Source organism: Ornithodoros turicata, chromosome 10, assembly GCF_037126465.1.
Source record: "Ornithodoros turicata isolate Travis chromosome 10, ASM3712646v1, whole genome shotgun sequence".
Classification (NCBI taxonomy): Eukaryota; Metazoa; Arthropoda; class Arachnida; order Ixodida; family Argasidae; genus Ornithodoros; species Ornithodoros turicata.
In genome coordinates, this window is record NC_088210.1 from 9,734,080 (window position 1) to 9,746,080 (window position 12,001).

The following is a 12,001-nucleotide window of genomic DNA, read 5'->3' on the forward strand; positions in this document are numbered from 1 at the left end:
CCTTATAGCGTCAGCGCGAGGTTCCAGGCAGATCACAGGCTGGTACTGCTCTTCACCACCGTTGCGCACGGTCGCTTTTTGCGGCATATTTTAAATTCAGTTTCTGCGATAATTATGACTCTGTGGTGTAAATTACTTCGCATGGTGCATCTTACTGACAAACTTAACAGTTTTATAAGAAGAAAACTGGGTGTTAAAAATGACTTCTGTGCTACTTTAAGGAAGTGGTGCCCTCGGAGAGCCGTATTTTACATTTCTGTTCGGTTCGACAACGCGCTCGTCTATCGCATCCAAGAGTGCTTAGAATGATGCATAATAGCTGGGAGGCAGATGTTCTTGCACAGATCGAGGGGAAAAGAATCCCCGAAGATAGAAAACAGATCCGAAAGAAAGAAACGGGATTCTGGAACGTGCAACTCTTTCGGGGTTTTCAGGGCGTAAAAATTATCCGCGAATTCTAGCAAGGCGTCCAGCTTGTGAGACTGGAAATACTTGTTGAGTGTGCTACGTAGGACGTCGCCGAAAGCAATAGGTGCGGCTTGCTACAATAAGATGGAGGTGGCTTCGCATTTGTTTATTTTGGAAGGCTTCATCACATGACCCGCGTCGCACGATGTGAGCATCGCATCAAGCACCTGTGCGACACGAGGGTCCAATTCGACGGCATTCACGTCTTCGGAGAAGTAGTATCTAGATTTATTGTACGCGAAAGAAATGTTAACTTCTGAAAGAGCTGTTCCCAAACCCGTTTCTAGATCTGAGGTGAAGTGAAAAGATGTCTCGGTTTCGACCATGTCGTCAAAACAAACCTCGATTTTTGCATCTTGCTTTTCGTAACCAATATTTAAAAAATCTTTTCTTATGCTCAGATTCATCAGACCGACTTTATAGCGATTCGATAGCTGAAACGGACTATCAAAAGCTACCGTGAAGGCATTGAGTTTATTCAATGGAAGCTTATCCATAGTGGCGTTCAAGAAGAGGTGGACGCAGATGTCGCTGCTCGGAACCCAACTGTCGTCTTCTTTGTCGTAACTGAACCAGTGAACCAAGGAAAAGCTCTGCCCATTCACTTTCTTCTTCCTCATTACTGGCCAGGGGCTAGATTTTGAACTTAGCGCTATCCCGTAACGCTTGCTAAACGCTCGTGCTCCCCGGTCGACAGCCAATGCGCGTGACGGAATGAGCGCGCAAATTTTGAAAAATAGCTATAACGATCGCTATGTGCAGATCAAGATTGAGCCCCGGCGCTGGTTGGAGTCTTGGATTACGACGAGTACCTCCTCTGGGTAGAAAGATCCGTCCACTTCCTTACCCTGATGATCTTCCAGATGGACAACGGTAGGGGAGGTGTCTCTCACGCGGGAGACGGTGAAAATCTGAAGCGACCATCTCCTCCCTCCGAGCTATTTTGAAAATCGTTTCTATACAGTAGGACCCTCTAGAGCCATGCATGGGCCGACTTTTCCGTGCCCGACCCGGCCCGGGCGCATCGAAAGTGGCCCGGGCCGGACCTTCATATTTTTATGCGTCCCGCCCCGGCCCAGTGACCCAGTGAGTAGAGCCCGGCCCGGCCCGGCCCGGCCCGGTGACTCGGCGAGTAGATTGTCCCGTTTCGTCCACGTGTTCGTGAACCTCCAATTTTTCTGTAACCGGACTGGAGCCTAGATCACTACGTTCACATAATCCTCTCCACACTCTAACAAAGCGGCCATTCACTCCGGCGGTAGAAGCCCTTACGTACCCTTTCTTCCCTCCGGGCTGTTGACCCACAATTCGCATGAACCTTTAAACACGTCACACCTAACCCTTTAAATACCATGCCAATGATGAGGACGGTGCCCAGAAGAAGAACAGTCTCTGTTTGAAATATCAGTAGCTTCTGTCCTGAGGCAACTCCCTTCCTACATCTCTACCGGTTCGCTGGATTTCCACCCATCTTCATTCAGGAGGAAGTGTGTTAGCTCAAAAAGTAGATCGGACAGGTTGGGGGACATGTATACTGCTCTGGTATTTTAGAGTGTGTGTGTGTGTATTGAACAATAAAGTTACTCGTGAGTTGCACTTCCTCCTGTTTTGTGTGTGCCTTTTTTCTGTGTTTGTGGCTGAGGAGTTGTGAACTTCCCGACTTCCCCAACTTTGGACTCTCAGAGGATTAACCAGCTCAATGACCTCATTTCCCTCAGCTGCGAGTTTTCCATGGGAAGCAATAATAATCAATGTATAAATTTATTTATTTATTTCATCACACAAGTGATTAGGAGCAGAGGCTAAAAAGTCACAGTAGACTTGACATCTCGCAGTCGTGCGTTGATGATGATGCAGCTGATACCCGTACCATCCTGTATGGTGTCAAACAACACCTTTTGTGCTTCTTCCGGCGTCCTTTTTATCGTACATAAAAAAACGTATTTCTGCGATCTAGACAACTTCTTAACTGCGAGCGCGCTACGCTAATAGGGGCATTCAAGCCATCAAGCCAACCTGGAGCCCCCTCCACGCGGCTTCCATCTCTACTTCTCACGCGGCGGATAGATTAATGGCAATTGATTTATGGGAGTGCAGCTTATTCAAGAGTGTTCACATGTCAGAGACTTCGAGAAAGATGACACACCTTCTTGCAAGTAGAACAGAAAGTTGCTTGAGCTGCCTTGCACAAAGAACTTCTTCCTGGGAGTAACTGTGCGGAGAAAGTTGAGAATTAATGCTATTTGCATTGAGCTCTAATGTTTTCAAAGTGGATGGATCTTCTTGGACTGACCCAGTGCCGCTCGGCCGAATTATTGCGAATGCGCACCGATTATAAGAAACGCCTATACGAAGGCATCCACTGTTCTCGTACCCGATACCGTCAGCAACCAAAGCAACAACTGTAGCGACCAAGTTTCGTAACCATTCGCAAAACCAAGCTCTTTAAACACCACTAATCGCGAATTGGGGTGGTCATTTCATGGCAACTTTGTTGCCATATCCCGCCTGTTCAAAGTCAGTTTCGCTAGGCCTCGCATTTTGGCGTGGCGCTTTCTGAGTGCAATTTGACAACTTGCGCTTTTTCTCCTGGCTAAGAAGCTACGCGGCAGCGATGGGTCGCCAGACTGAATACGGTGTCGTCAAATCGGCGCCGTGATTGTGGCGAGGTCCCTGATTGGCCGCACGTCGAAGTTCACGCGGGTTAACGGGCGACGGACCCTGAAAACTAGCGATCGCGATGCTTCTCGTAGCGTGATCCAATCGACTATAACCGCTCGATGTCTGGCACTCATTTTCACGGGGCAACGGTAACTTGATCCCGCACGAGCGCCGACCTAGCAATTTCCGAGCGCTAGGCCGCGTTGCCATGAAATGACCACCCAAATTTGCTACAAGCACTCTGCATGCATTCCACTAAGACATAGGGTAATAATTGAAGAATTGAGGGGCACCAACATGACACTTGCCGTCAAAACGCAGAATCAGATTTCCGACTAACGCTGAATAAGGGCAGGATCCTTCCCCGACCTCCCTTGCTTATCTCTGTACTAAGTGGTTTAGTAAAGCCTTGCCCAAGTGAAGTATCGACTGGTTCCGGTAAAGACGTGTTGGTTACACCTCTGCTTGGAGTTATCGGTGCAAGCGTGTCTTACGGGCCCCAACGAGTGAGCATCCACTAATACTACAAAGTGCGGTCAGTGGTGCTGAGGTGAAGTCACTCTCACGAGTCACGACGAGATGAACCTCAAGTGCTGCGCCACCGTGGTTGCAACTGGCGACGACTTCCTATAGTATCCACATCTTTGTTATTCAGTCTGATGAGCTCTTGAACTGTACTGCACCCTCCTCATTCCAAGGGTCGCTTGGGTAGCAGGCACATATACATTCAAGGGGGCTAACGGGCCGTACGCCCCGGACACCATTTTTTCAATGTTCGTTTCTTTTTTTTTTTTTTTTTGCATTTCTAAATCCTCATGGAATTCAGTTATGCCTGCTCAAAGTTTTTACACAGAACGATGTAGAGCTACTGCAAAATCGTAACATAAGTAATATAACATAATTGACAGCCGTCGTAAAGTTTTGTTCCCACTGGGGGAGCAAGGAACGGCGCCCACAATGGGGCACAAACGTCACTTGGAGGCCCGTCCTCTGGAACCGTCCACGCAGTCACTTCTTGCGCCACTCACACCGGCGTATGGGTGATGACCAACCATAGCTGGGTGGCCTCACTCATGGGGGCCCTCATGAGGATGCCTGACCTCACGAAGGGGGCGTGAGGGAGAGTGAGGTCAGACAACGCTGAATGTTCCTCACGAGGCCCACCATGAGAGCCCTCATGAGGCCAGTCGTCGTGAGGCCATCAATACGTGAGAGTACAACGTATTCCGTAAGAAGCCTCACAGATAAGGCCGTCAGGACCTTTGTGAGGAACCTCAAAGATGAAGACGTGAGGCTTTTTGTGAGGTACCTCACGGATTAGATCGTTAGGCCTTTCGTGAGGGACCTCAAGAATGAGACCGTGGGTCTATTCCTGGACTATAGAACATGTTGGATAACGTTAAATGGAAATCAGCATTTCGCCTTGATGCACATTAAACCATTGCAAACCACTGCCCATTGGTTCCTTATTCCGTGGGTGTGGTCTTGGCCACACAAGGCCCTGTGGAGCGCAATATCGCGAAGGTAGCTTCCCTGTAAAAGTCCCGATTCCGTCTATGAAAAACGTGTACTTGTGCGTGTACACATTCAACGAATTGGCTGTCGGATTTCTCATTGAATCTCATTGGAATCGGGAGATAATTCAATAATATTTCTAGTTCCGACAGGGAAGCACATGTAGACATGTAGTTTTGGTAGAGAAATGCACTCTGAAAAATGAACTTCACCGCATAGCACGCTCCTATCCAACCATCATCTCGAATGATATCGTTATCTTCCCTGATTTGTTGAAAACGGGAGGCGTACGCCTTTTTTGTGACAATTATGAACAGCATAAGTGTCACAAAAAAGGCGTACGCCTCCCGTTTTCAACAAATCAGAGCAGATAACGATATAATTCGAGATGATGGTTGGCTAGGAGCGTGCTATGCGGTGAAGCTGATTTTTAAGAGAGTGGGGTAGTTGGTATTTCATACTTGGGAAGTATGTGGTAAGTGGTGATGGTGGTGGTTGGTTGGTAAGAGTTCACGTGTTTGTGATATGCCTACGCCATAGAATTCTGCTATTTAAGTGTGTCCTCAATAAACATTTGCTGGAGTTGTGATTACACAGTCTTCCCGTCTGGTTCTTTCTGTCCTTGCCTCTCTGCTGCGTAAAACTTTAGGTACGTAGTTTTGTGAGTTGTGTTCTACATGGAGATATTGCAGGAGGTATCTCTTGTTTGCTTTCCCAACCGCGTTTGTGTGCTCTACGGCAAAGGGAAACAGATGCTATAAACTCTTGCGCTCCAAGCTTAGACCATATTGGCAATTTTGGCTTTGCAAATTCTGATGAATAATTTTGCTGTGACCGCCACTTTGGTACCACTGTTAGAAATTAGCCTCGCCATTTTAGTTTCTTGTTGCGAGCTGCTGAACATTGTCACAAGGCTGCAAAAGTATAATTCACACCGAAAATATGCCTGCATTTTACTTCTGAATCAACATCAGTTCTGGACACAATTTAGACGCAAACTCAACGCAAACGCAATTTCGAAGTCAGTGATATCATGACCGGACATCTTGATTACAGACAACCCGAGAGCGTTTCGAATGACATCTTTGTTTGCATTACCGGGACATTTCTTAGGCAACATGACTTCGGGATCATTTGAGGAGGCCCTTGGGACATCGGTGGTTTACCGGGTGCATCTTTTCATCCCGACTGCATGAATTATTTTAAAAATTGCTCTCACCATCCACCAAAACAACTGTAGCTTGGTTCACCTGTGCCAGACTCTCTAGTCCAACCCTTTGTGCCACTAAGCCAGGTCCTGCAAAACAAATGCGTAACTCATTCTTAAACAACGGAGAAGACACAGTGACCCAGGTGCACTAAAACAATATCGGGCTATTTTTGCAGAGAAAGCTCTGAAAAAAAAAAAATGCCCAGAGCGATCTGTTTATTTTACAGAATGTCTCTTCAGATTATTTACAGAAACCATGAGAAAATTACAGAAAACTTAGTACAGAATATCTGTACTTTTTGATAACAGAGCAATCTGTTGCATTTTACAGAATTTCTGTTCAGTGTACTTACAGAAGCACTGTGAAAATTACAGAAACTTAGTAAAATCGCAGGATAACCGTACTTTTTTTTATAACAGAGCGTTTCCGCGTGGACAGAGTACTTACAGGGCTTTCCGGTTCTGGTGAAAGCCCCGTATGAAATGCCCATGGGGGGTATCGCTATTTTCTTTTTTTCAAATGCATGTACACATATCGCAATGTACCTGTATAAACGTATATGGAAAAAAGCAATCCCCATGGGCATTTCATAAACAGTTTTCACCAGCCAGAACCGGAAAGGTCTGTAAGTAACCCGGCCCACTTGGAAATTCTCTTTTAAGGTTCATGTAGCCAACGGAGAACCTGAGGAGTTGGTGTTGTAAGGATTACAAGAGACCGTTTTTGCCCTTCGCCATTTTTGCATGCCTGCGATGGGATGCCGTACACCAAAACATCCAAACATACGTGGCTTTGTAGCATGCTTTGACGCAAAACATGTGATATGTTGTGCATAAAATAGAGCTGTGAGATTACTATTAAGTAAGGATACATTTCACTCCAGAACAATGAGAACGTTAGATCAGTTTGAGTTAAGCAGAGTTCACATGGGGAATACCGTGGTTTTTGCGGGTACAGTTCGGGTAAGGGACACGCATAAAGCGCTCAAGCCCCGCACGGGCGGGTAAGTCATGAAGAAAGTCGAGCTTAAGCCGGGCCGTGCATTCACGTAGCGGACGGGGCTCGGGTAGGTAACTCAAAGAAAATAGGCTTAGATCTGGCCTGGGCATGAAAAATTGGCAGGGCAACAGTAACTACGAAACAAAGTTTCAGCTCCAGTTTTTAAATTCAGAGGAATCCTCGTGCTTATAAGCTTATACTAGAGTCATACATCTATGATGGACAAAAAAAAAGTACAGACAAGTTTATTGTCGTCTCTCTGTGCCAACTGGGAACAGTCAAGCTCACTTGATCACAGCTGTGGCACTGTAAGCGCAAGAGTAGCACAAAGACACTGAATATGCATATCATAATGACATTCTGGAGGATTGAAGCCACTGTATCAACAAGGGGTTATTAAGTATGACGTTTTCTAGCACAATAAAGTAGATGGCTTTGATAGTACAAAGCAGAAGAGAAAACTGAAGACAAAGTAAGGCAATGTTGCACTCTATACATGAAGTTCCGTGATTATATGGCACATAAGGTGTACCATTAAATGAATAAAATGGGTTACTGGAGTAAGTAGCACTCTTGCTCTGAACCATTATGAATCAAAGAGCTGTCCGAGTGGAAGAGTGAAAACAGACTAGAACTTTAACTGTACCAACAGTTACCTGTTCTAAAAAACTGACCACTAATGTTGTATGCTCGTCTGGCGCATCCACAGATTTGTCTAAAATTTAATAAACAGATGCAGCGGAACTGGACAGTTTCCTGCTTTAAAGGATACAATTTATGTAATATTTTACGCATTCAAAGAAATATCATATGACATTAAACAGATAAAGAGAGTGAGCTTAAATGAACGAGTATACTTACTGAGACACAGTACAAATAAAGGAATGTCTTTTACGGAAAACAAAACAACAAAGTCAATGCAGATTCCTAACTTTTCAGGCTCGTACGTGTATTAAGCGATAACCAAGATATTGTAAAAACAGCTTTGATACGAACACGAAGAAAAAGCTGGCAACTGTAAAATGGCAGAGTACCCATATCAGAAAATGATAAGAAAATCCGCTAGGTAGACCCACGCAGTCATTCGTATTTAGTCGCATTTTGTTTTGTCACCTTGTGATGTTTCAGAACGTTTCATATGATCTGAGCTTTTGTCATCACCATTTATGAAAACGAATTTCCCTATAGTTAAGACCTCATTTCTATGGCACCAAGGCGAAGCCCATGTAAACATTACTCATTCTGCCATGATTCTGACCGTAATTCATGATCCAAGTGGGGAGAAAAAGCACCCAGAAAACCTCCACCTCCGCAGTTCCTCGCGTAGGCAGTTCGGCATGCCTTCACTCCCTCTGTGCCAAGATGAGGGATTGTGAGTAAGTCTACACAATTGTAAGGGAAAAGTGGTTCTAAACAGTTTGCAGGGCAGGATCGCAGATAAGAGGACCGCTGCTTACTGATCTGTATCAAATATATCTGCCGCCAATTACATCCATTGCCCTTTCTCTCCTTTTTTTTCCTGAGCTTGCGAACCTCCTCTTCTTGCACGGGGAGAGAAAGCATGTTCGATACGTTAGACGGGGAACATGTAGTTTTTAAGTTTTTTTTTTCTTCGGCGCTTTGCAACAGGGTAAATGGCCTTGACTGGGTAACTTACAGAGCTGCGTGCTCAAAGATTGTCACACGTCAATGCCACGAAAATAAAACTGTAAAAAAATGTTCGCATTAATATTTGGCACGTCATACCTAACCCTTTCAATACCATGGCAATAATGAGGACGGTCCCCAGAAGAAGAACAGCCTGTATTCGAAATATCGGCGGGTCGCGTCCTGAGGCTTCCCTATACCGGTTCGCTGGATTTCTACCCGTTTACGACTCGAAAGCAAGTGGTTTGAAATAGAACCATTTTGTAGTCAAAGTGTGTCCACTTATACGTCCAAGTGGGGTTTGTGAGAACCGTTGTTGGTTAAACTGGAACCACTTGGAAGTCATAATGCACTGAAGTGGGACCCTTTTGAAAGTAAGAGTGAGTTAGACGGGTACGCATGGGGTCTGGCATGAGGAACACTGTAACCACTTGGACAATCTTGATGAAAGTGGGAGCATCGCTGACTGGCGGCGTCGCCATCGCTAGCGACAGCAGCAAGAGGAGGGCAATCCTATGCAATCTATCTCTCTGAACCGTTGTACGTTATGGTGGTTGTGGCTTGAATGGGAACGCTGACACAGAATTTTTTTGGGCCTGACCACAAATCTGACCACAAATAACTACGAAGTAAGCCGATTTCATTTGCTGTGGCAATCAACATGCATTTGATAGATCTGGTAAGGCCATTGCATTCGGGCTTAAAACTGAGCAGAAGGTTGTTGTTATGACAAGAACCGCAAAATCGCCGAAAGCTTCCAGCCACATATTCAAATCAATATGTTGCATTAGAAACCTGGTGAAAAGGTAAACAATGTTTTTCATGCGGTTTACGTCGCTAATAAAATTACCAACTCCATAGCATTCGTTAATATAATAGTGAAACGCCCATGATGATGTAGCCACGATCCACATCTTGGACATTAACGCAAGCGATGTAACACAAGTTTTTAATTCAAAGTGGGGTAAGATGCATGTATTTTGCATAAATGCGAAACTAGTAAAGATTTAGTTCTGAAATAATTTTCACGTATTCTCCTTTTTGCCTCCACTCACAGAAGGCCTAAGGTACTGTGCACATTTAAAAATGAACTTGACCACATAGCACGCTGCTAGCCAACCATCATCTCGAATGATATCGTTATCTGCCCTGGTTTGTTGAAAACGGGAGGCGTACGCCTTTTTTGTGACACTTATGCTGTTCATAATTGTCACAAAAAAAGGCGTTCGCCTCCCGTTTTCAACAAATCAGGGCAGATAACGGTACCATTCGAGGTGATGGTTGGCCAGGAGAGAGCTATGCGGTGAAGTTCATTTCTAAGAGTGTGGGCTGCGGCATCAACTAGAAAATAATTGCCGGAAAGAAAACGGACGACACAGCTAGCTCCGTTTGAATCCGCCGAAGTACAGATATCAGAAATGTCTGTCCTTCGGCGTCTACCGTTCTCATTTCTGTCTAAACTGAGTATGGAGACGACGGGTTGGTTTGCTGGTTGAGCCATCGGATGAGGACGACAGCTACTGCACTTTTAAAACAGAGCTACGCCACATAGCAGGTTCCTATAGCCAACCACCATATACCGAATCGCAGCATTCTGTGTCATGATTCGTTCAAAACAGGGGGAGGAGCCTATCTGGAACAAGCATAGTGTGTCCCAGATAGGCGCCTCCTCCCATTTTCAGCAAATAAGGATACAGAATGATATCATTCGGAATAGTAGTTGGCTAGGAGCGTGCTATGTGGTGAAGTTCTGTTTTAACAGTGTAGATTTCACGGTGAAAAGTGGCAACCCTGTAATGGCTGGTGCTAAATAGTATCCGGTTCGCCGAACCTCGTACACTGTTAAAACAGAACTTCACCACATAGCACGCTCCTAGCCAACCATCATTCCGAATGATATCATTCTGTGCACTGATTTGTTGAAAATGGGAGGAGGCGCCTATCTGGGACAGATTATCTTGTCCCAGATAGGCGCCTCCCCCCTGTTTTGAACAAATCATGACACAGAATGATATCATTCGGTATGGTGGTTGGCTAGGAGCGTGCTATGTGGTGAAGTTCTGTTTTAACAGTGTAGTAAGGATCGCGGTATACGCCCGTGTCTCGCGAAACACTGAGGTAAGGGGATGGAACATGCATCCATCTTTTTGCAGGCGTATGACCAGAAAGTGTGATGGCGACGGCTTTCGAAGCGTGCTGCTGGAGCGTCTGCGTGCTCTATACAGGGTGTTTCACCTGAGATGATAAAAATAGAACTGTCGATGTACTCCCCGGAGGATAGTCGGACTTCCGGCATTTACCTTCTGCAAACTTTTGCCACCATTGAGAAAGGCTTTGGAAAATTTTTAATTGCCGGAAATTTATTTTTTTACTTTGAGAATTGCCAAGCGAACCTCACTTTTTTTTTTTTTACAAATATGTGATATCCTCCACGGATAACTGCAGACCCAACAAAAACTGTGCACAGTATCGCAACAGAAACAGTCGAAAACAATTATTGAAAATTACGCCTTAGAACCACCTGCTTGATTTTCACACAGAAGCGCATGTGGGAATCTGCGTCTAGACGAAAAAGTGTCCCCGCCTTCATTTGTCTTGTCTTCTTTGTGATAAGACGGTTGTCACCAGCATCAAAGTCAACGCGGCGCAAAGAAAGGTAACACAAGAGGCGGGAATACTTCCTCCTCTCCCCGCAAATACCCTGCGCTTTTCTTTACGACAACCGAGCAGACGGGGCTAAAGCCAAATTTTTGTCTAATTGTTGAGACTATTTCTGTTGCGATACTGTGCATAGTTTTGGTTGGATCTGTGGTTATCAGTGGAGGACTTCGTTATTTCTGAAAAAAAGTGGGTTATTTCTGAAAAAGTGCGTTATTTCTGAAAAAAAGTGGGTTTCGCTTTGCAATTTTCAAAGTTCAATTCAAGAAAATAAATTTCCCGCAATTACAAATTGTCCAAAGCCTTCCTCAATGGCAGCAAAAGTTTAGAGAAAGTCATTGCCGAAAGTCCGACAATCCCCCGGCAAGTACGTAGCCAGTTATAATTTTTTATCACCTTAGGTGAAACACCCTGTATATGCAGCGTACTACTCTGACTCTTCTTCAACCAGAATGGCACCGACTTACTTTGTAGTTGCATCAGCATCGGTGGTCCCTGCACTGCCATTTATTCTGTTCCTCGGAGCTGGCAACGAATGTGGAACTTCTTCGTCACAAGTAATTGCCTTCCCTTGCAGCATACGCTAACAACCTCTTTCTTTTCCTTATTTTGCGTTCTGTCGTTGGCAGCTCAAACCTGCCACTGTCGACTACGTGGTCGACTATATACGGCAGTGAGTTCCACTTCCACCACCACCACCGTTGACCTGGAAGCCTTGCGCCTTGCTGGGCCAATTTCGCCATAACTGTGCCATAAATTAGTGTTGCAGTGAATAAATCAAAGAGTGATATTAAACGGAAGGAGCAACTTATTTATTTACACGCGGTAAACAAGACTTTCAT

At 45.1% G+C, this 12,001-nt stretch overlaps 1 protein-coding gene across 3 annotated transcripts in view; it reads right to left on the reverse strand.

The window, feature by feature from the left end:
* The window catches only part of LOC135369941 (phospholipid scramblase 3-like), a 30,998-nt gene extending 19,268 nt beyond the window's left edge, over positions 1-11,730 (reverse strand). For all 3 annotated transcript variants that reach the window (XM_064603548.1, XM_064603547.1, XM_064603546.1), the window contains exons 1-3: positions 11,627-11,730; positions 5,864-5,941; positions 2,615-2,680 (exon numbers count right to left, since the gene is read on the reverse strand). In XM_064603548.1, coding sequence (XP_064459618.1) covers positions 2,615-2,680; positions 5,864-5,941; positions 11,627-11,666 — 184 coding nt within the window. In that variant the 5' untranslated portion in view covers positions 11,667-11,730. The remainder of the gene's footprint in view (positions 1-2,614; positions 2,681-5,863; positions 5,942-11,626) is intronic.
* Between the last annotated feature and the right edge of the window lie 271 nt (positions 11,731-12,001).